The 25,164-nt window shown below is 33.8% G+C and overlaps 1 protein-coding gene across 16 annotated transcripts in view; it reads left to right on the top strand.

Moving 5' to 3' along the window:
• The window catches only part of LOC144962970 (bifunctional glutamate/proline--tRNA ligase-like), a 61,740-nt gene that overhangs the window by 5,081 nt on the left and 31,495 nt on the right, over positions 1 to 25,164 (top strand). For 4 of the 16 annotated variants that reach the window (XM_078896465.1, XM_078896464.1, XM_078896458.1 and 1 more), the window contains exons 2-18: positions 1,471 to 1,628; positions 8,945 to 9,009; positions 9,675 to 9,762; positions 10,578 to 10,677; positions 12,168 to 12,324; positions 12,759 to 12,919; positions 14,450 to 14,535; positions 15,030 to 15,156; positions 16,487 to 16,679; positions 18,951 to 19,122; positions 19,753 to 19,877; positions 20,175 to 20,283; positions 21,447 to 21,531; positions 22,692 to 22,751; positions 23,455 to 23,565; positions 23,819 to 23,955; positions 24,586 to 24,640. In XM_078896465.1, the coding sequence (XP_078752591.1) occupies positions 8,964 to 9,009; positions 9,675 to 9,762; positions 10,578 to 10,677; positions 12,168 to 12,324; positions 12,759 to 12,919; positions 14,450 to 14,535; positions 15,030 to 15,156; positions 16,487 to 16,679; positions 18,951 to 19,122; positions 19,753 to 19,877; positions 20,175 to 20,283; positions 21,447 to 21,531; positions 22,692 to 22,751; positions 23,455 to 23,565; positions 23,819 to 23,955; positions 24,586 to 24,640 (1,812 nt within the window). In that variant the 5' untranslated portion in view covers positions 1,471 to 1,628; positions 8,945 to 8,963. Of the gene's footprint in view, positions 1 to 1,173; positions 1,629 to 5,397; positions 5,689 to 8,944; positions 9,010 to 9,674; positions 9,763 to 10,577; positions 10,678 to 12,167; positions 12,325 to 12,758; positions 12,920 to 14,449; positions 14,536 to 15,029; positions 15,157 to 16,486; positions 16,680 to 18,950; positions 19,123 to 19,752; positions 19,878 to 20,174; positions 20,284 to 21,446; positions 21,532 to 22,691; positions 22,752 to 23,454; positions 23,566 to 23,818; positions 23,956 to 24,585; positions 24,641 to 25,164 lie in introns of those variants that run through there. The other 12 variants (XM_078896469.1, XM_078896463.1, XM_078896457.1 and 9 more) reach the window with 5 other exon arrangements.

Raw genomic sequence — 25,164 nt, 5'->3', positions numbered from 1 at the left:
CCCCGCATATTTCATTGCCGCTTGCGTCTCTTTCCATTCATTGTTTGGATTGCTGTTTTGCTTTATTTTAAATAGACTTGAGTTAAGTTCATATTGGTAATGAATGCGACATTCTCGCTCATTTACTATTTTTGCCGTGTTTATTTTGACCAAATACCCAAATAAGAAACGGGAATATAATACCATCTGACCCAGTGTAAATCAAGCGGGGTGTCCGACAAGGTTGTGTCCTCTCATTGTACCTTTTCAAGTTATATACAGAATTTATATTCGGAGAAACAGGGATAAGGCACGGCCTAGTTGTGATTGGAAGAAACATCAATAACACGAGATGTGCAGACGGTACAGAACTACTGGCAACAAACAAAGATTTTTAGTCGACGTATATATATATTATATTATATATATATATATATATATATATTATTATATATTTATATATATATATATATATATATATATATATATATATATATATATATATATATATATAAATATACCATCTTTCATTTTTTCTAAGAAAGGATCAAATGACAGAGACGGGGGGGGGGGGGGGGGGGGGTGCACTGACAGTTCCAAAATTAATTTTAGTATTTATTTTTTTGTGTTGTTTTATATTTTGTTTGTTTGTTAGTTAACTCTTTATATATATATATATATATATATATATATATATATATATATATATATATATATATATATATATATATATATAATATAGGTTGTTTTGTTTGTTTGTGTTTTTGGTTGTTTTGTTTTGTTTTTGTTTTTGTTTTTTTTTATTATTATTTTTTAAAATTTATTTTTATAATTGACTTCATGCTCAACGCAAAATGAAGTTGTTCTTAAGGGTCGCCAAGATAATCCGATTTTTGTGGCATTAAACGGACGGAAAGTCATGGGTTAATCCCGGGTTGTGTTGCATTACACGAGGTGCAGCCATACTGTATAAGATTTTCAAATTGGTACATTGCTTCGAGCGCTTTATTCACTAAATTCGTTTATCTTGGGAACCCGTCATACATTTTTACAAGCTTAAATGCGCCACCTAAGCCTTACAATGTGTTTTTTTAAACGGCTTCACACCATAAAGGCCACCATAGTGTTTTACGTCAGCATGTTCAGGGGAAAAATCCCGATGAGTTTTAATCGATCATGTTTCGTTTTTCTAAGAAAGGATCAAATGACGGAAGGGGGGGGGGGGGGGGGGGGGGGGGGGGTTATTGACTGTTCCAAAAGAAATTATAGTTCTTATGGCTGACTTCATGCTCAACACAACGAGTCGTAAAGAGCAACGGAGTTGGAGTTTATCCCGGTATCTGTGTTATTAAACGGACACGAACATTAATAATAAATAGTATTTGTATAGCCCATAATCATGTGTTTGTGTGAATGCAAGAGAGGGAAAGTGTACCGTGTGTTTCTGATTAAGTTATCTGTATTATAATATTCTCTTGTCAAAATTTGAAGAAACGTTGAATCATTCGCCCTGGTTTTTCCTGTGCCGTAACAAAACAACTGTATTGTATTCACGAGTGTCTTGAAAGTAGAAAAATCATTTTTGAAATGTATTTTGAACAGTGGTCCTTTGAACAATGTTTTAACAATTCATACAGTAAATAAATAAGGTAAGTCTTCCACCCACTTGAATAACAAAAATGTTAATGTCTAATAAATGTTTTCGATACAGTCTGTATTATTAGAATTAAACGAAAGACAATATCATGCCAGGAACTGCCTAGCATTAATAGAGGTTGGCATTGAAATGAATTTAACCTTCCTATAAAATCGATGCAGTTGGGTTTTGTATCATTTTTCCACTCTCTGACACCTATCTCGTCGCTTTGACATCTCCTTGTTGGCAATGTAAATACAGCAAATTGTTTCCGTATTTTTCCCCATTAATGTAATCCATTTGTTCCAGTTTTCTTTCATTAAAATCACTTACTTTTAATAAATGGGAACCTCGACACGCCAACAATGATTAATTTGACGTTATTTATTGAAGCTTAATATTTCTTCATATTCGTTTCCTTTTGCATTTAAAGCTTAATCATCATATTTGAATTTTACTAGTTTCCTCATAAGAGCCCGTACGTCAGGAAACAAGAAAACGGACATGAAGGTGCAACAGGCGCTTAGAAGGAAGTCTGTACAATTTTTCTTTGATCACAAAGGGAGCAACAAAGATTTTGATTTTTTTTTTATGCATTAAAAAATTACATACCTATTAATTTATTCCTTATAGCCATCGTTACACTATGCAGATGGACCTTTGCAATTTAAAAAAATGTGTTAAATAGATATTATGATCATAACATCTATTGATATAATATAATATAGTGTAATATAATCGAAACAGTGCACAACTTAATCACGAGAATGGAATTGTTATTGTTCTATTGTTATTCATTTACACAAATTTATCAAACTGAATCATTTACTTGTCCAATCTAACAATTTGTGTGCACCTGGCAAGTAGAAATATCAAGATAATCTTAATCTGAAATAAAGAAATACATAAATTAATTAACTAATAAATAAAGGTAAACAAAAAATAATGATCGAGTGCCTCTCTTTACCAAATTTCTAAAAACCCACCGCCCCCAATCGTTATAGATAGTTCGAAGTTGACGCCACACGGGTCTTTGTTATTGTTTTTTTGCCATCCGCGTTTATAAGTGTAATTCTCACTAAACTATATTAACCAGACTATAAACGTTTAAGGTTACGCACAGTTTTGTGTGTTGGTCCGTTTTACTTCCGGATGGCAATGTTATGAGCTTCTTGGCCAAACGCATACTATCTATACCGGGACGATTGATATGCTGACCTTACACTTAGAACGCAATTTTGGGCCTAATTTATCATCATGAACGCAAATGTCATTTCGTGAGTTGAGGGTTAACTAACTGGTTCTATATCCATATGTTCAAATTGAGAAAAAAATTTATAGATTTAATTTTTTGTTTATAACTGTATATAAACTTCAACCACTCTTTTATACATAGTTTATGCGTCAATTTTCCGATTTGAACCAATTTTTGTCAGATTTTGTCTTGATTGTAACGCATGTAACATCTAAAAATTTTCCAAAAGTGGATATAGAACCAGTTAATCCTCAGCCCACGTTACAATCTATGTTTATCATTGTTGTAACGGACACTATTTTGCGTCGGTTTAAGAATATTTATTTTTGAACGAGACCACAACACAACAATATGGGTTATCAGTAGTGCGGGGCGGTCCTTGGCAAGCTTAAGGACCACGGTCCTACGGTCCTTGAGAAATGAAGACCGCAAGGACCGGTCCTAGGACCGGTCCTTTTCGACATTGAACATTCCTGAGAGACTGTTGGAAATTCGAACCGGTTTGACCTTTGAGACCGTGGGATCGTTCATTCTTGAACCGTTAAAGACCGCTACACGATGAAAACCGTGGTCTACAGGAGTAAAACACACGGAGTAGTCACACTCATTTCAAATTGTAACCTAATTAGAGAAGAGGGGTGATGCCTTCTTTATTTGCTCACCGTACTTCATTGTTACTTCGATAATTTAATAAAATTTGAAATTTATCCCCATTAACGGAGATAATGGCATCGCCCAAGGCGTTGATCGAGTTGTTCGTGGCGTTGATACACACACGCAACTCCTACCCCCCCCCCCCCCCCCCTCCCCCCCCCACACACACACACATTAGAGGGCAGCGAGCATTGAAGAGTAAGAGAGAGAGACGTGAAGTTATAATAAGAGGGGGTGGATGAGGTAATAAGAGGGGTCGATGGTGACTTTTCGCCAGATCTAACAAACTCAGCTACCCATTCATTGCTGAGTAGACAGGGATTCAGAAAAAAATCGACTGCACCCGGGATCGATCTCTGGCCCTTTGCGTATAAAGAGAGTGCTCTATCAACTGAGCTATCGGGGTCCCCAAATATTCTATTGGACTTTTTTAAAATTCAGACGTTATAACTGGGTTTTTTGGAAGGAAGAAACTAATGAAACTCAAATTATTTGATTAGTAAAAACACCAAACGAAATTTTAATATTATTGTATTATTTTAAATGACAACACTGCGATAGAAAGGAGTGGTGACAAGAGATGGACAAAAGAAAACAAAAAATCGGATTTGCTACTTGCTAGGTTCGACACACACACACACACACACACACACACACACACACACACACACAAACACACACATCTTTAGTAGTCACATACATTTCAAACAATAACCCATTAGAGAAGAGGGGTCATGCCTTCACCATAGATCATTGTCATTGCGATCATTATGGTGTAGTAAATTTTGAAATTTACCCCGTATAATGGAATCGTCCAAGGCGTGCGCCTCCTATTCCCCCCATCTCACACACGAAAGGGCGGTTTGCGGAGTGGAGGTTGGTGGTCGTCTGCCTTTATGGTCGTCTGTGTCGTTTAGTGTATGGCAAAGGGGGGTGGGTGCGATTAATTAAGTGGGATGGGTGGTGATTGGTGGAAGCTAGGCAACCGAAGCAACGAATCGCTGGGGAAGTAGTAGGCTATGGCGCGAGACCGTAGGACCGTGGTCCTTGCAAGGACCGCCCCGCACTAGTTGAAAGGTGATAAGAAGTGAGGACCGCCGCCGGTCTTCCCCTATGGGACCGGTCTTCGGTTCACAGCTAAAAGACCGTGGGACCGCGGTCCAGACCGGTCTTCAGCGCGGCACTAGTTATCAGGCCTGCAAATTAGTACACGTCGGATTGGTGCTTTTATTGAGAAGAATTAATATAATGTAAAAAAAAAAAAAAAACAAAAAAAAAACAACAAATTAATCAAAAATTAAAAACCTCAAATTTCATATTTTAAAAAAGTTAATCTTCAAATTCACTTTTTTTCTTCTTTGTATCTGGTTTATTCCAAATAAAACAAGATTGAGGAGATGTATCAAATTCATTTTTTTTCACAAGTTGGTGAATATACTATAAAACTTTGGCAACATACAAGAAGAAGAAGAAGAAGAAGAAGAAGAAGAAGAAGAAGAAGAAGAAGAAGAAGAAGGAGGAGGAGGAGGAGGAGGAGGAGGAGGAGGAGGAGGAGGAGGAGGAGGAGGAGGAGGAGAAGAAGAAGAAGAAGAAGAAGAAGAAGAAGAAGAAGAAGAAGAAGAAGAAGAAGAAGAAGAAGAAGAAGAAGAAGAAGAACAACAACAACAACAACAACAACAACAACAACAACAAAGGGTCAAACAGCCGAAAATGAGCTCAAAAGACCGGACACTTAGAGTTCAGTTGTGCGTATTAGTCATAATGAAAATGGTAATAGTATGTACAATACTACGGCGGGCAGTCTCGTGGAGACTACTGTACTGTGGATGGTGGATAGAGTTCTTCATTGCGTAAATCTTCTGCTTTTAAAAACGATTTATGGTCCATCCAGGGGAGGTAATAGATAGGTACTGTAATACTGTAATATCCTGCAACTTGCAATCGACTGCTAAAGCTTGACAGTTGACGGACGCACTAGAATTACCTATCAGTTATCAGCTGCCGTTGTGACGTTGTGCACCGGCACCCCTCACACCGACTTATTTAGGTAATCACACATTTCTCCAGGTTTCATCATCCTTGTGTGACCACCTTTCGGTAATATTTTTAATTTAGAAATTATAATTGTTCAAAGAAGAAGCTTGAGGCTTGACTTTCTTTCTAGGTTAGTGATCGGTAATATCAGTAGAGCTATGATTGCAATTTTGGTAATTTTTTTCTTCCCCTTTTTTTCATGGATGGATGGAGATGGAGTTGGAGGAGATCATAATTTATTAATTATTAATATATCTAGTATAGAACGTTAAAAGTTACCTATCTATACAGCTACACTGGTAGTCCACTTTACTTTTCTTTTAGATGTCCCTCAGTTAGTTGGTCAGTTTTAATTTTAATTTTAAGGACAAAGTCAAAGTCAAAGGAACTGTCCCTCATTAAGATTAAAATAAGTTTTGCAAAGTCAAAGTTAATCAAAGTTTCTTGGACTGGTGGAAATTTACAAATTTACTTTACCCCTTTACTTTCACTTTTTTTTTCATTAAAAAAAAAAATCGTTCATTTTTCGAGCGTTAACATGAAACTGAAACACTGACACATTATGTGGTGAGGTGAATAACTAAACTTGGCTTGGGCTTAGACAGCTAAAAATGTAGTGAACTAAATGAGCTTTGTAAAAGTATCGGATGACTTACTTGTCGTAAGCTTAATGAATAACTTTTCTCATATATGAATGTGGTAATAATTTTTCTTGTGTTTTCGATAATTATCTGAGAGTGGTAAAAGCAGGCATGTGTGATAATAATAATAATAATAATAATAATAATAATAATAATAATAATAATAATAATAATAATTAATTGGACAAACCGTATATCAAATTAAAGATAGTATAAAAGTAAAAGACTTTTAATCGATGCTTTGTATATTAAAATATATTGGTGAGAGAGCCAAAAAGGAAAAGACTAGAATGAACAAAAAACTATGAAGTTTTTTTAAAGAAATTATATTTCTTTTGTGGTATGAGGGCACATGATGTGATGCATTTCAATTTGAGTGTCAAAATGAATATAAAGTCATTGAAAAATTTTCGCGGAATTTTCATATCGCTTCTTTACACAAAAAAGGCTTTTGACCAAGATATTAATGCAAGTTGTCTGCTTTTTATTACAGTAAAAACACAATGATTATGAAGTTATGAAGCAAGGAGTATTGAATGTTATAACCTGATTGCAATATATACAACATGTACCTTGTCTGCATTTTTTATTTCTATACCTTTGGAATGTAATCTGGTGATTGCCTTCTTTGTAAAGCACTCACAGTAACAATTTTAGCAGGTTTTTAAAAATGATGTGCTTCAAACTTTACAGCATTTGTTTTTTCAAATAACAATATTATAATTATAATGGTTACCCTTAAGCCTTTGGAACACAGAAGATCTCGTAAAACTAACAGAAGGTGTAAGATGTCTCTGTGGTGGGGTAAGGTGGGCAGCATGCTATGAAAATTTTTCCACAAGTGAGGAAAAGCTTCAAACCAATTGATTTTACTCCAACTGTCCTAGTTTTGCAATAGAGAATGCACGCATTTACACACCAATTCCATTGTCCAATGGAAAATCTTTTTCCAAGATTTGAAACTGCAGTGCATGTGGATGCTATAATATCGAATGATCTGATCATTCTTATCACATCCATTCAGATTCATATTTTTGTCATCGATGACTTTTTGGTTTCCTGTTCACTGTGTTAGTTTTCATGGATGCAATTATAACTGGTTTTCTGGATTTTTTTTTGACCTGCTCAGCTGTGCACAGAATGTTTTTGTTCTCTGACAACCAATTCATGTAATGTGTATGTTGTAATTTTAGGGTTCGGATGTCAGGAGGGAACCCAATGTGATTTACTTGTAATGTTCCAGTAAACTTGAAACTTTGGCAAGGAGATGGTCATTTAGCCTTCTTGTTTATATCCTTCAAATATCTGAAAATTGGTGTCCATTGCGCACAACTTTTTGTAAGGAGTCGAGTATCTTTATTTGAGTATGACCCATTTAGGCCCATTGGTAGAATGATTGAGGTTTCCAATCCATCATAAGTCATTATGTTTTGATATCCAAGAATTTCTAAACAAACAACTCTAGATTATCTAATGGATGTCTTTACTTCTAAGACTTAGAGCAAACTGCTACCTTTCAGAATTTATGCTTTTTTATATTAAAAACCTTTTGTTTCAGTGATATTGGATAGTACCAAACATTTTCACTGTTGATAATCAGCACTCTCCAGCATTTTGAAATAAAAATGATATATTGCACCTTTTCACGATACAGCTTGATATCAATTGACACCCATACTTTTTATGATTTTTTTTGAGAATTTCTTAGATATAGTACTGAGAGGATTTTGAATGGTGAAATACAGTGATGATTGCCTAAATGGCTGGTGGTTAGGAAGCACCAAAAAAAACGGGCATTCACACAAAGTTGATCAAGAGCAATATGAATACATATATGACCATTAAATCACACATTTCAACTGATTCACAATGATTATTGAACTCTACAGTGCTTGGGTCTACCAGGATGCCATGTTAAACCTTTCAAATAATATAAGTTGTCTGCTAGCCATCTTTTTTTGTTGCTGTACTTAACAATATTTGTTACTATCCAAAGCCGGGTATCTACTCATTCACATCTCCTGTGATTTGGATGAGTGTGTTTTGAGCGCCTTACCTAAGGTTATACACAAGGGTCAGAGTTTGGATGCTACATGAAGAGAAGCAGTTTGACAGTCAAAGGATGAGACTGCTGGAGAGAGTGAGGGGGGGGGGGGGGGGGGGGGGGGGAACAGATGTGGGATTAATTGATAGTTATTTGGGGGCAGTGTTATTAGATGTCATCTTATAAGACTCACCAACAGGGGATGAATCAATTCTTTTGACCAAAACAGGACAGTGAGATTCTTTTCTTTTTTTTTTTCCCCCTTTTCTTCCCCTTTTTTTTCCAAACATATTTTTAGAGCGGGCAATTAGATAAATTCCATTTCAAAAGTGGGCATTTAGAGTTGTATTTTAAAGAGAAATATTTCCATTTCACCTAATTTTGGTGATCACCAGTGTATTTTCAAACTTAATTTTTATAATCCATCGGTGATTGTGTAGTTTGAGATGTTGAGTTAAGGAAATGCAACACAATATTTAAATTGTGTGTAAAAATAGGAATGGTAAAGTTTTAAGATGTTATTGATCTGTCCTTTCTTTCAGAGATTTAGGGTGGGTCAAGTGAAGAACCTCTTAGGATAAGTTTATTCACGTTACACATAAGTTTACGAAAATGTAAAAAAATTGTGCTGACTTTTTTGAGTATTGATATCTTTGTGAAATAAGTTTAAAATCTTTTCCTTTTTATTTTTTACTTTTTAGAGTCCAATACAAAACAAAGATGAAGAAAATTGATATTGAGATCAGTAAAGATAAACCTGCCATAGGTGAGTTGTCTTGTACTTCTAGATACTTATACTTATATAGGTCTGTCACTTAATAAACTCTGTAGTGTTGGCCAGACGTTGTAGCAGTCCGTTGTTAATAAATAATAGAGGCTGAAAATATTTTGATGAAGGAGTGGGTCTGTTTGAAAATAAACTTTAATGGTAAAAAATAGCCTTTTTAATTTTTAAAAAAGTGGTGATGATATGGAATTTAAAATTTCAAACGCTTACTTTGTGTTTAAGGCGACTTTCAAAAATGCACATTCAAATTTTTTGTTTCAATTAGAGTGAAAGTGAAAGCCTTTTGGCTTAGGATCACAGGCTCAAACAGAAGATAAATTCCAACTATATTTGAAACAGTACTGCAAATTATTTATAGATTATTTTTAGCCAAATTTCCACTTCATACTGCACCCACTCAGTGCTCTTCGAAAAGTTCAAGTCACAGAATTCCTGCAAGGAGCCTGAAATAAAATATCTGTGATTTATTAAAACTTGCATTATTTTATGCTGTAATGTATGGAAATATTCATTTAGATTTAGACCATGCATTTGGGGAAAAAAGATCCACACACTTTGTAATTTCAATTCATTCACAAATGGTATATATATTATTAAAATATGTACTTATGAGTTTCCTAAATGAAATATGTATTCCCTTACAGCTGGTGCTCTTGTAGCTCAGTGCTTGGCTGACAAACAAGAATGTGTAACCTGGAAACTTGGCAATGTCAACATGGTAGCTGCTGAAGGGTAGGTCTCTTAACATTTTCTTTTTCCCCTTATGTATTTAATTGCAAGTGCAAAACTCCAAAAGAAAACTTAAATCACCATTATGTACCTAAGTGAATGAGGTATATAAAGAATAATAATATAATCATCTCTTATGCACACATTTATTGTGTAGGGAAAACAACTATTTCAAATTGTATCTTCCAATTACTGTTATCTTAATCTTAAACATTACCTGATCCTTGTAAAGTCAGTGGATAAGGCCATATAACCAGGGCTGAGAATGTCAACTCATCAATTTTTCTTGCTCAAATTAGATTAAACTTGTACCCAAAGCGAAAAACAAAAAGAAAGAAAAAAAATTATTTATTTTGCATTAATGCAATCTCAACCCTATATTATTATTATCATTGGGGGTTTCTCCATTACAATATCAGCGGGAGAGTAGATCAATACACAATGCTTGAGTTCCCTCCTCTATGCACTGTTGAATAAATGTTCATTCCGGTAGACTATTTACAATCAAAGATAGGAGCTCATCATTTCTGTATTACGTTTCAAATGTATATGTCAATGAAAATATACATTTTAAAATGCAATTTAACAGTGTAAAATATGCCCACGCATACCGTATAAAATATCTCAAAACTATTTCAAAACAATTGAATTTTTCTATTTCCTATGAAATATCCTTTAAGCAGTATTCGTTTTGTGCTCATGTGATCAAAGCTCCATTAATAAATAGATTATTATTATTAGTGGTAGAAGTGTTGGAAGTATTATCATTATTATTATTATTATTTTATTATTATCATTTTTATCATTATCATCGTTAGGGGCAATGCAATATCCAGCTCGGCTTCCCTTGGACGTTTTCTTGCTCGTAGTTTTCCAGCTCACAATTTGTATGGATCGGACATTCTCCAGAAAACTGAGGTAAAAACATATTGATGGTCATTAAGTGACTGAGAGCACAGTGTTCCAGATATAAAAGCACCCTGACTTATAACAAACAGACTAAGTTTAATGCAAAACTATTTTATAATCTGTAGAGTCGTGATATTCTTTTGCAATTGTCAATCTATGCTTGAAATCTATTCCTTGCAAGCATGATTGATGAATAGTTTTGGCAAGCAAGCACTTCAAACAATGCTAAATCACTTATATGAAGTATGAGAAAGTAAATGACTTGAACAAGGCAGCAAGCTTGTTGTAACATTTTGTTTGATAAAGTATCCTGACCTCCCCCTGCCATGTCCAGAATAAAAGAAGCAACTTCATACTCAATCTGCTTTTAAAAAGAGAATGGGTTGGTCTATCAAATCATTGCTTGATGACATCATCAGTGAGTTATTTATTTTTGTTGGCAAGTACAGAGCTGAGAATATAAACAAATAGCAGTCTTCCAAAACTACTATCCTATCTCTTGCCAAGTATGTACACTGGAGGATCGTATACAACAATGAGGATATAATTAGATATCTGAACCAAGTTTTCCTTCAAGTAGTGCTATGTCTCCCTTACCTTTTTTAAATTACATTTTAGATCTGATAGAAAGTATAAAGAAATTAAATATATTGCTCCAGAAATATGGATAGACTCAAGTCTGTGAGATTCAAGGATATAGAAACTACTCAAATTATTGTGTTGATTTTCATTTTAACAGGACAGACTGTGATTATAAAAGGAGTAAACTAATTTAGAAATTTTGTGTCAATATAAATAGCTAAATTATCATTTAGTTTCAGATCAAGAGCTCATTACTTCTAACACTGTATGGCTTTAGTCTTTAACTCACAATATGGCTTTAATTAAGTCTGGGGCTTCGAGTTGTCAATTAGACACCTCGATGATATGCTTTGGGATAGGCATTTTGCAAGAGTTTCCACTGTCCACCCAGCAGTGATTGGATAGTTGGGTCTGTTAGATTTTGTTGAAAGTAGTTTGTAAAACAGTAGCGTCTTATCCAAATGATAGCAAGTGATAGTTACTGCCTTTTTAATCCTACAAAAACTGAGTTAAGTTCTGGTTCATTGGACAAAAACTGAGTTAAGTTCTGGTTCATTGGCCTTATTACAGTTAGTACTACATTAATTCTTACAGATATAATCTTTTTCATTTTTTTGAACAAGGTGGATAATATATTACTGTATAACCTGTGGGGTCCCAGGTTTTGAGCCCTACTTTATATTTGTATTGCTTTTAAAAATTCCTAAGAGACCATCTTGCAACTGTATGCAAAACATTGCAGTAATTTAAAAAATATATTCGTAGTTACCTTGGATCAATGGGAAATAATTTTTTTTTCTAGCTATGGTTATGAAAATATCGTAATAAGACAAAGGATTGTTCCATACTTACACCTTTATGATGCAACTATGGTAGAAACAAGACAGAATGTTTACTTTACTTTTTAATCATCTCAGATTGACCACTGGTTAAATTTTGCCTACCGGAAGTTAGCATGTACCACAAACTACAACAATGCTGTTAATAGTCTGGATCAACTATTGCAGCCTGTAACATTCATTGTTGGAGCTACATTGACCTTAGCTGACTTTGGCTTGTGGGAGGTTCTGCACAGTAAGTGTTAATAAATTCAGTAGCTATTTTCTCAAAAGAGTGTATCCTAGATTGCCCAGTGGATTGGATACTGGAAATTTATAAAATGAGAGATAAATGCTTGTATTTTAAAAGTTCCATTATGACAATTCTGGTACACAATTGAGTTGGATAACATTGCCTCATGAATTGATAGTTAATATTATGTATTGTATGACAAAACCGTGCTATTAGTGATATTAAATTTCACTCAAGCTCTCATAACAATGCAACCAATGGAGTGGGATCTTCTATAAATGATTTGTTTGTAAGTGTATTTATAATGTAATTGTTTTTAATTACTGACTGCATGATCAATTTCATTAGATCAAAACCATTCTAATTCGCCCTTTTTCCATTGGCTTTTAGTGATATAACATCTTTCAAATGTAATTAAAATATGATTGTCATTGCAGCCAGCAGCCAATGGCAGACAGCTGTGGCTGGGAAGACTGCCCCATCCAGCGTTCTTCGCTATTACACTTTTCTTTCATCACAAAGTCCTTTTGCTGAGCTCAGGGATACTTTTCAAGCTGCTGCTGTCAAAGAGGTCAAGAAGAGAACAAATGAAGCTGCTGTAAGATTAGACTTATTTTTCTATATTTATTTGAAGTTCTGATTACTATTACAGGCATGCCTACCGTCCTAGAATTTCAGGATTTGTCCCGGAAATTTGAAAAAAAGAATGGCTGTCCCGGAAATGCGGAACTTTACTTTTCATAATAAATATTAATTGACCGTTATACTACCACCATATCATCATCCCTACTTCCACTACTACAACCACCACCTCATCTTTATCCCTAACACCACAATACAACTACTACCACATCAGATTCCTACCACCACTACTACAACTAACACCACATCATCATCCCTCCCACTGCCACTACTGCAACTGCTACCATATCACATTCCCACCACCACTACAACAGCAACTAACACCACACCATCATCCCTACCACTACTGCTACTACAACAGCTACCAGCATATCATCATCCCTACCGCAACTACTACCACTAACACCACCACATCATCATCCCTACCACCACTACTACAACTACTATCACATCATCATTCCTACCGCCGCCACTACAACTACCACTGCATCATCACTACTGCTGCCACTACAACTACTACCACCGCATTATTCCTACCACCACTACTACAACTACTACAACCACATCATTTTCCCTACCACCATTACTACAACAACTACCACCACATCATCTTCCCTACCACCACTACTACAACTACGACCACACCATCATTCCTACCACCCCTACCATAACCTTCACCACCGGCGCATCATCACCCCTACCACCACTAATACAATCACCCCCACCACCAGATCATCAGCCATCAACAAACCATATAATTTGGAAATTGATAAGCTATTCTCTCTCACAATAGTTTGAGAAAAATGTCCTTTTTTGTGGTCCGTCATTCTCACCAGTGGCAGTGTTATCTTTATGAGTTGTCCAAATAATATCATATTAAAACAATTGGTGAGGATATCCCTTTCATTGCAATCATATTAGTAACTACACATACTTATAATAACGTCTAGCACCATTGTAACCATATTATACCCTTGATATCAGACGTTTGACTGTCTTTAAAGATACTACTATTGCACAACAGATTGTTCCTGAAATTTGAAGTTTTATCCTTAAATGTCTCTGAAATATGAAAACTTGTGGGTAGGCATGCCTGCTATTATCAATGTGCCCAGCTTTTTTGTTTTTATTAAGATATTATAACAGAATGATCAGCAAAATTTTAAATGTTAAGTTCTTGTATTGTATTGGCATTGTTTAAAAAGACCCAGAACTTAGAAATCTACTTATTTATATGGCTGTTACAGCTCTATGAAAATGATAAGTTGTGGTGTGAGATCTGAATTAAACTAAATTAAACTAAACCTTGTCTGTTTAAGTTAAGGATCAATTGATATGAAGAAGTACAATTTGTCATGATGATTTAATGCCCTATTACTTATTTTTCTCCTGTTAAAAAAAAGAGAGGCTTTGATGTTACACATTTCTTTAATACTTTCTGCCTTTTCTGTATGTTTTAATTTGTTGTGTGCATATTTTTTTTTAGATCAAGAAGGATGAGGGAAAATTTGTGGAGTTGCCAGGAGCCGAAATTGGAAAGGTTATTGTACGGTTTCCTCCCGAGGCCAGCGGGTAATTCAAATATTTTTTTCAATCGTTGCATCATATCTGTCTACTAATTTCAAGTTTTCAACAACAACAAATTGAGTATTTATGTAAAGCAACATTCAACATAAATGTGGTCAGAGCGCTTTACAAGGGGTTCCAAACCAACGGGAACACTTGACATGTAGGATAAGGTATGGTGCCTGTATTGCATTGTTATTTTACATCTGAGTGTGGTGAGAGAATATAAATAAAAAGCCTTTTCCAAGGACACACCTTTATGCTGAATCAGTATTCGAAACCAAAGACTTAAATTGAATGTTTCAGCATTGGATGGATTAATGATTGTAACACCTATTTTTTAAAACTCATTCTTATTTGAACACATTATTTGAAAAGTATTAAGAAAATATAGGATAAATATTGAAGTAACTTGCATGATTCTAATTTCCTCGAGTAGTTTCTAAAACCTGAAGGCTTTATTAAATATTTCTGAATCATTATAAAATTTTATTTTGCAGGTACTTACACGTTGGTCATGCCAAAGCAGCATTACTCAACCAACACTACCGAAACACCTTCAAAGGGACGTTGATTATGAGGTTTGATGATACTAACCCAGCAAAAGAGGATGCCGAATTTGAGAAGGTGCTTTTGTCTTCTTAGATATTATTAGGGTTTTCAATTTTGATTTAAGAACTGAAATAATGCTTTCCTTCTAAGAAATTAAGAAAAATTTCTGACGATTAGAGTTTCAATGATTTAAAGCCAGATTAGTTTGGGGATGTATTTTTTTTTTTACCTTGCCCCAGAGATTTTATCAAGGTTGCCAATTTTCCGTATATTTACGGAATTCAGTATGTTAAAACACCTCAGTATATTATCCGATCACCTTCTGAATGGAAAAAAAAAAAGTTTTTTTAAATGAAGTTCAGTTCAGTCGATGTGTTCGAGTAAAGTTCAGTACAATTTTGCCTCCTGAATTCGCAACCCTGTTTTATTTTACATAGATTATTATTTTGTGGATGCAGTGTTCTTTTTTGTATCAAATCTCATCATACTCATCTTATAAGATTTTTACTAGTTTCGAATAGACTCCTAAAACCACTGCAAAACCTAGGGAGCACGCAAAAAGATCAAGTTTGAAATTTTACACGCAGGATTTCAAGATTACTTTCGCTATACCCATTCATTGACCTCACCCATGATATTTTTCAAAATGTTTTTTTTTACACCGATTGGTTCTCATATTTAACATAATGACCTATTGATTTATCATTGTGGTCAGGATATCATTATGTGTCAAAATATATTTTTATTGAATTTGATACATGCTGCGAAAATGATATAATATTGAACTGCTTTTTTTTTTTCAAAGGATAATAGTGATTCCTTGTATTATTTATGCTGTCATACTATAATAAAATTGTTGGGTTTTCCACAAAACCAAATGGGTATGATAATTGTAGTTTATAAGTTAAAGGAGTTTGGATAATGGGTGATGAGAGCACAATAAATTATTATTTATTATCAGATTATCTGATTGTTATCAAATGCCTTTTAGTAGATGGTAGATATAGTTTTTAAATAAAGAATACAAGACAAATGATGGACATTTCGGGTTATCCATGTTTAAATAGTGTGGACAAACTAATGCTGAATTTGGCGTGGAATCTGATGATAGATTTGAAAAATCTGAAAACTGTTTCTATCATCTTTCACTCTTAATCAGATTCGGAGTCGTTTTTCATTCACGCATTTAAGATTGGAGGTTTACAAAGTGTCCTCAGATTAAGATTAAATTAAAACTTATATTCAACTTCATCATTGTTTACTTTTTGGTTTGTTTTTTTTGTTTCAAATCAAGCATCAGGCAGCAACAAATGTAGTATTTGTTTTTTGGATTTAATATAATGATGGGTTTTTTAAAAGGTATTATTAGTGCTTTGTTTACTTTACCACTTTTTTACTTTTCAAGATTATTCTGGAGGATCTCAAACTGCTTGGTGTTACTTATGATGTGTTCAGCCATACTTCAGATCATTTCGAGTCTTTGTTAAAATACTGTGAAAAGATGATTGAGATGGGAAAGGCCTATGTTGATGACACTGCCCCTGAGATAATGAAGAAGGAGAGAGAGGAAAGGGTTGAATCCAAAAATAGAAAGAATGGTACGACTGGCTTTTACCGATTCATGTAATCCTTCTTCTTCTTCTTCTTTTTTTTCTTCTTCTTCTTCTTCTTCTTCTTCTTCTTCTTCTTCTTCTTCTTCTTCTTCTTCTTCTTCTTCTTCTTCTTCTTCTTCTTCTTCTTCTTCTTCTTCTTCTTCTTTTTTCTTCTTCTTCTTCTTCTTCTTCTTCTTCTTCTTCTTCTTCTTCTTCTTCTTCTTCTTCTTCTTCTTCTTCTTCTTCTTCTTCTTCTTCTTCTTCTTCTATTTATTTATTCTTTTGTGTTAAATTATAACAATGATAATTATTATTATTGTTATATGTATTGTTATTATTATTATTATTATATTATTATTATTATTATTATTATTATTATTATTATTATTATTATTATTATTATATTATTATTATTATTATTATTATTATTTATTATTATTATTATTATTATTATATTATTATTATTATTATTATTATTATTATTTATACAATAGGATCTTGAAATCAGGAACCTCTTCAATCAGTCGAAATCCCACTGAACAGAATTTTCACTATATAATTTACCTCTTTATTTGGGACAAAGACTCCAGCAAATTGGTAAAATGTATCCAAGCCTGAGATTCATTTTGATGATTTTATTGCAACTATCCCCAAAATCTCTGTGTTGAAATACATGAACAATGCAAATAAAGCAGAACTACCCATTTTGGAGTTGTCCCTACACCAACAAATAGTATATGAACTCAACACTTGTTTAGCTTGAGTGAATCATGTCACCATCTGTTTCATTGTTTACTATATTGCCTTTCGTCTGAGCTGTGATACTTATCTCATACTTAAACAGTTAAATTCAAAGAAGGCGGGATGTTGGTATGCCCAAGTTTTTGCCTAAGTCACCACCTCTTCCCTTGTTAGATGTGACAATGGTCTCACAAGGGGCAATGGTGAAGTTGATGTCTTGTCCCAACCAGTCAATGGTGCATGATTTTGTTTGAGGTGTTGAAAGCTAAAAATGCCTTAGTGAGCCAGTCAAAATATAATGAACTTAAAAGTATTAATAGTAGCTCATACTGTGACACAATACAAAAATATACAATGCTTTGGCTTTTGTCAGACAATGACGAGATTATGAAAAGAAACATTTATTTATTAAATTAAATTATAAAGGGAAAAAAGTGGGGAGATGCTGAACTAGTGCATCCAGTTGTCACATCTCTGGGTGCCTTTAGTGACCACTAGATCATCACTGCCATTTTCATTGGCTAAGTGGCTTGATTCGATGATCTTTGGGGAAACTGCCCATCATATTAGTTGCTTGATGTTGAAGAATTTGTTAACTAAGATGCCAGGTAAAACAGAAAACAAAATGTAACAGAAGGTCTTTAGTATGTATAGGCAAGATGTAAAATTTCCAACTAATTTCCTACTAAATTGGCATACATGCCTAAAAAGCGGATCTTGGCATCGATGAACATTTGTAGACTTGAGAGATCCCATTGTTATTGTTGTTGTTACTATTATTCTTCTTCTTATTATTTTTATTGTTATTACTAATTATTATTATTATTATTATTATTATTATTATTATTATTATTATTATCACTGTTGTTGATATTGTTATTAAATACTGATGATAATAATTGTGCAATTGATGAATATCAGAATAAAATTTTAAAATGTGAAGGGTAGATATTAACATGGATATATTTTATAATATTAGACATACAGTGATTGTGTTTTTTTTTTCATTTTTGGAAAGATGTGTCAGTTTATTTATCTAAAACATTGCCTCAGACTAGGACAAATGATTGTTTGGAAAGATGGATGTGTAGTTGAAATCTGGCATAGGGTCCTAAACCAATTTATAGACACTCATAGAAATCCACTCACTTACTATAAATATCCAAAACACATTTTGCAAGAAGCTCTTACATATCTTAACAATGAAATTAAAAAAAGAAATATACTTTGCATTACAAATACCTGTGCAATTATGATGCTCTGTTAAACTCATTTCAGTTGTGAAGTGTTATGATGTTATTCTTATTCATACAAACATTTTTTGTGTTTTCAAGCCTAAGATTGCATTCTTTGCCACATCTTGGTTAATTCAAAACAGCTTTTCTCGTTATGGGGAGATAATGGCTGGTGAAAGGTATGTCAAAATTAGAGATGTTTCTATCTTGTAAAATTAGATCTCCAATATACAGAGCTGAATAGTATGCCAGACTTTATAAAATAACGTGTTTTTTACTCCTTTCGTGTTCATATCAAAAGATGTAAAGACAAACATGAAGATGTGGGAGGAAATGAAGAAAGGAACAGCTAAAGGTCAAACGTGTGCTGTTCGTGCCAAGCTTAATATGCAAAGTGACAATGGATGCATGCGCGATCCAACAATGTATCGCTGTAAAAATGAACCTCATGTCAGGACAGGACATAAATACAAGTGAGTCAAATTGAATGAGAGTTGATATCATTATCATCATCTGCATTGCTAAAGCAGACTCAGCAGTTTATAATGAACATTTTATTCTTTTTGAATTTATGACAAATTGAAATTAACAACTGGTATTTGACTAGTTTGAATAAAGAATGAAGTATCCAAACAAGATATTTTCTATTTATGATATAAAATGATGTCTTTCTAATCTTAAGTCTGTAATCTGGAGAGGTCCAGTTGGGGGCAGATTCTTTCCTATTAATTTGTCCTTTACACTGTAGAAAATTCTTTAATCTGGATCCAAACAACCAAATTTGGGATCAAGTTTGTAAAAAGTGTAGAGTTTAATCTTCTGTAACTCAAACTCCTGTTCTCTAAACAAACTGTCATCATCTGATTGGGATTCACTATGCTGTTTCTGGTTGACCCTGTTGTGCGAATTGCACTAGCAAAATGACTACTTAGGTTGCTTATTCTGTTATCCTGACAATTGTTTGGGAGCAGAGGTTCTTGCATTGATGAGATGTGACTCTATAGACAAGTTTATACATGGATATTATGTTCTCTTATATTTTTGATGATGAAATTGACTTGAGTGTTGGAGATTATGTCATGATTGCATCTTTCTTTTGTCAGAGTGTACCCAACATATGACTTTGCTTGCCCAATTGTTGACAGCGTTGAAGGTGTCACTCATGCCTTGCGTACCACGGAGTATCATGACAGGGATGATCAATATTTCTGGTTTATTGATACCTTAGGTTGGTAAAAAAAGATCTTATTATCAATCTTTTAATATTGAATAGTCTTGATTATTAAAGTAATCAACATTTTTTTTGAAAAGTTCCTTTTCCTATTAGCTATTAGTATTTTGTAACCGTAAGCCATTATATGTAGTTTATGTCATATATAATGAATTGGAAAGAAGTCATTGTATTGTGCTTCGATAATGAAATAATCACGATAGAATCAGCAGTTGTTTTTTTTTTGAGAATATTAATTTGATGTCAGTTAAGAGCTTAATGATTATGTAATTAAATTTATCTTCACTCATGCAGGTTTGAGGAAACCTTACATTTACGAATACAGTCGTCTCAACCTTCAGAACACTGTCATGTCCAAGAGGAAACTGACATGGATTGTAAATGAGGGATATGTAGATGGATGGTAAGATGGAATAGTTTGTGCATATTTATTAGGTGTGTTATTAGTTTTCTAATATATTAATATAAACAAAAAAAAAATTATTTTTTAAATCTCATTTGGAAAATGACAATTGCTTGATATCTTCTACATAAAATGCTGGTCTACCACAGTATTTTTTCCCAAAATCGGATTTTGATATGGCTTTTTAATCTTTGCAAGATGAACAGAGTGGTCCTTTAGAACTATGGCCATTTGACGTCTTTTTCATGATGAAGGCTCTGTCAGAAGAGTGTCCAGGGTCTTAATCCAAATTTGTATAGAGATGAATGGGATAAGGGATTTGTTGCATCCTGATACCAAGGCTTATGAAGTACAGGATAATGGAAAACAGACGCATTGGAATGACTTCCTGTATTTTTAGTGTTTGTTTGCTTGTTTTTGTTTGTTTATTTCTTATCTTTTTGTAGTCAATTGTTTTACTCTATTGCACCATAGTCCTGAGGGGGATACAAAACTTCACCAAAATGCCCTTTTTACAATGACATAAGGCAAAACTTGGACTCCTTTATCACACAATGTTATGAGATGATCCACGAGGCTGACGAGACTTTCATTGAGTGAATAACTGTAAAGTGGAGATGTGATGCGACCAAATGATACTACCATAATCTCTCATTCTCTAATGTGGGCTGAAGCACAAAATTAATTATAAATTGGCACTTTTGGTTTTCACTTCTTGACAAGACGAACAATGTCAAATGAGTATGCAAGCAGTTTGGGATTGAATATTTGTCCAATATTAAATTTAAATTTTAAAAAAGGTCAGTGGGAGGAAAATAGGTCTTAGCCTTAAAATTGTGACCAACAATGAGCTTAAATAGAAATGGGTATATATAGAGTGCATGTAATTTTTTAAATTGTTATTTTATGAATATAAACTGTAAATGAAAGAGGGTATTCCCTCTCTCAAATTAACACAATAAGGAAGAATGACAGAGAGAATAAGCTATTGCACCATCAGCTGAACCCAGGTTTGCACCCAGCTTTCTATAGTCATATTGGAATTTTTAAATTCAGTTTTGATACAGATTCTAAAAGCAAATTTCTCCATGTACTGAATATAGGCAATTTCATTATATTCATGTATTTTGTTTTTAATAATCAAATCTTTATCATTCTTGCAGGGATGACCCACGGTTTCCTACGGTGAGAGGTGTTTTACGACGTGGGATGACAGTGGAGGGCCTCAAGCAGTTCATTATTACTCAGGTAAATTATACTTATGCAACATGCATATAATGTGAATCTGATTTATATAGCAATGACTATCCCGCACAAATCTTTGGGCCTCTTTTTCGCTCACGAAGTGCCCAAATTTGTGACAAAATATGGGACGAAGCCGTTCTGTACATGCTATTTAAAAAGTTAATTATGACGATGTTTATCTACGCTGTTTTCGATGAATATGGCTGAAAGTTGGCATACAGTTAGGAAAGAGGTCATTTTAGATTGTGTCAAGCGACAAAACTCGTATGATTACCGTGTCATTTGTATGGGTTGTAGACACAAAATTACACTTCAGAAAAGTTCCACATGATCAATATTATGTATATTTTAAAACAAAATTATAGTTGACCCTAGCCATACAGCTCTAAATCTATACAAGTTAGAACGCTTCTGATGTCTTCATCATATTTTCTGATAATTTTGCCATAAAATTGCCAAGTTGTAATATCTAATTCCACGTATTAAGCGAGATACAGCCACAAACCAGAATAAAACGCAGAAAAAGCGGCCCATATTTTCCGTATTTTTTTCTCTTTGTGAGTCATCCAAATAGATGGCACATTCGAAACTGCATAGCTTTGTTATATATTAATGGATTTTCAAAATTCAAAAAGATTTTTACTCAGTGGAGATAGGGCTTTGATTTAAGAGTAGTATTTCCTACAAAAATAGAAAACAAAAATTTTCATAGTCATTGCTAATTTATATGAAGAAGAAGAATTTTGCATTGAGTTTTGTTCATTTGGAGGTGACTATGACTGCTTTCTACAAAAGTTTGCCGTGACCATTTTATGAAGTGAGCTATCCGATAATATCAAAAGAAAAATCCATTGGGATGTTTGTTTTCTTGAATCAGGCTATATCTAGTGGTATGAAATCAACTTGTGACCTGTAGTTTGAAGGTTTGAGTCCCGTTTTGGATAGTACAAAATTGAGTCCTTATGAGCTGTGCATTTTTGTCCAGTGTTGTTTTGGTTTGGATCCATGAGAAAGTGCTTTGAGCACATTTAGCCTATATTACGCCATAGAAAAGCTCAATTAAAAAAAAATAAAATCAACTATTTTGGTTTTTCCTCTGATTTTGTTTTTGATTTTTGATTAAACCCTAAAGGAGTATCTCTGATCTCTTTTCACTTCTTCAGGGTTCATCCAGGTCAGTGAACATGATGGAGTGGGACAAAATCTGGGCTTACAACAAGAAGGTAAGATTAGAAGACTAGTAATAAGGAACATGGAGGCGGAATTTATTTCTTGGTTTCTGAAGTGTGAAATGTACCGTGGCAATTGCTCACTATTTTGATAGGACACTGGTCTATTGCAATTTCCAACAGATCTAACAGCTACCCAATCACTGCTGGGTAGAGAGGGGGTCAGAAAATTCTTGTGAAGCAAGTGGTCTACTACTGACCCCTTCAGTCCTGTTGAACTTTTACAATTTTAGAATTTAAAAATAAATAATAATTAACTTTCATTTGCTTGCACTGAAGAAGAAAAAATTGCAAAATAGTAATTGAAGTGATAAACCGAAAAAAAATTTGAAAGGTTATTATTTTGTCTTTGTCATTTTATACTTTTGTCAATTTGAAAGTGTCGGTCAATGAACAACCAATCCTATAATAAAAATCCCCCCAGGCTTCTGTTTATATGGAAAAAAATTGACTTATCCAAAGCCTTTATTTAAAATGCCAATGAGGATTTGACTCAATTCGATTACTATACCAATAATGTAACTGCTGAATGTACAGTAAGCCTTGAATACCTTTTTCATGATAGAATACGTCTAAAAATATGCTTTAACTGAATTGGAAAAATAAATCCATTTAAAATCATTTTACTAGTTTATTAGTGTAAAATAAAAATATTAAAAATCCTGAATCCACTGTGTGACTCATTACATATTCACAGGTGATAGATCCTGTTGTGCCCAGATACACTGCCTTATCCAAAGAAGGCCTAGTTGAGCTCACTGTATCTGATGCAAAGCCAGAGTCAAAAGAAGTTGCCAAACATCCTAAGGTAAAAACTATTTTTTTCAATTTCTCTTCTTAATTAAAAGAAACTTTTTCTGATATATTTTTCTAAGAGTGCACTCAGGAATTGTCCTTATGAGTTAATAGTCCAATTTCTTTATAACCAGGATCTCTGCTCAAAAAATGTTTAGATATTTTTTTTTAGAGTTTATCCATGCTTTCGTTCATTGGTTTTATTTATTTTAAATTATATATTTTATGCAGTTTTACAAAACATTCAAACTTTTTCTAAAATTTAGAATGAAGAAGTCGGCACAAAGACCATCTGGTATGGTCCAAAGGTTTATGTCGAGGCTGCGGATGCAGAAGTCATACACCAAGGGGAGACCGTCACCTTCATCAATTGGGGCAACCTCAAAATCTCAAAAGTCATCAAGTATGTCTTATTTCAGTATATTTCAAACATTAATTTGGCTTCTCAATTTATGGCCATGTGGTCTTGAGGTATGACTCTCACCTGAGTCGGGAGGTCCAGGGTTCGAGACCCACTCTGATTTGTGTCCTTGGGACCTCGCCATTAACATGTCTCATCCTGCACGTTGTGTTGCTGTTGGCTGGGGACCCCTTGTAAAGCACTTTGCACATGTTTAGTGGATATTGCGCTAAATAAATGCTCTAGTTTAAAAATTGGAAATTTAAGTCACATATATTTGTTTTCCTCTGCATTAAATTATCTCTGTACAAGCATCAGAAGTAGTTTCAGATCTATCACAGGCAACAGGTTGATAGGGGAATGATGTTTGCATGGTCAGAATTTGATGAAGACCATTGTCAGTGTTAGATCCCAAAAATGGAAATGCCACATCTGAAGTCATTCTCAACTTTAAGCTATAAAAGAAAATGTTAAATTGTATCTTTCATTTGCACTGTAAGAAATGGATGTCCATGATTCATTTGTATATTTATTTTATGTTTTAAATCCAATTTATTTCCCCCACACAATATAGGACTTCAAATTAAAAAATAGTTGGCTGTTACAAAATCTTCTTTACTTTTAACTCCATAGAAGCAAAGATGGTAAAGTTGAGTCACTGGCTGCTGAGCTTGATCTTCAAAACACCGTAAGAATATGTTTCCATCTATTTTTTTGTTGTTGTTTTTTTAATGAGTATTTACTTTTCCTTCTTAAACAATTGTTTTTTAATAATGTAATTAACTCTATCAACATGAATGGAAATCATAAATCAAACAAATTTGTTTGGTTGTACACTCATATAAAAATAATGTACAAAGTTATGTAATTATGGAATCTCTTGTTGCATGCACAAAGTGTTGGCTAACCACACTCTTCTTATGCAGTCACAAAGAATACTATTAGGTTATAATAAAGTGAATGGATGACTCACCAACTCTTTATGCATGCAACATAGGATGATCATTTGTAAATCTTTGATGCTTATTCATTTTTGAAATTATCCTTAAATGACAAACTGCTCGTGACTCACTGTTCAAGAGTGTGTATTTTCAAGGGATTTCTCTTAATATAATAAAATAGTTTTCAGTTGAAGAGAAAAAAACATTTTAAAAAAATGAATAACAAATAGTTATCCTTGAGAGCAATAAGGCCTATAGAACAGGAGTTTTA

This window comes from Berghia stephanieae, chromosome 1 (assembly GCF_034508935.2).
Source record: "Berghia stephanieae isolate SIO BIC M18660-M18661 chromosome 1, UCSD_Bste_1.3, whole genome shotgun sequence".
NCBI classification, from domain to species: Eukaryota; Metazoa; Mollusca; class Gastropoda; order Nudibranchia; family Aeolidiidae; genus Berghia; species Berghia stephanieae.
Note: the sequence above shows the minus strand (reverse complement) of the source record. Positions and strands in the feature narration are given on the sequence as shown.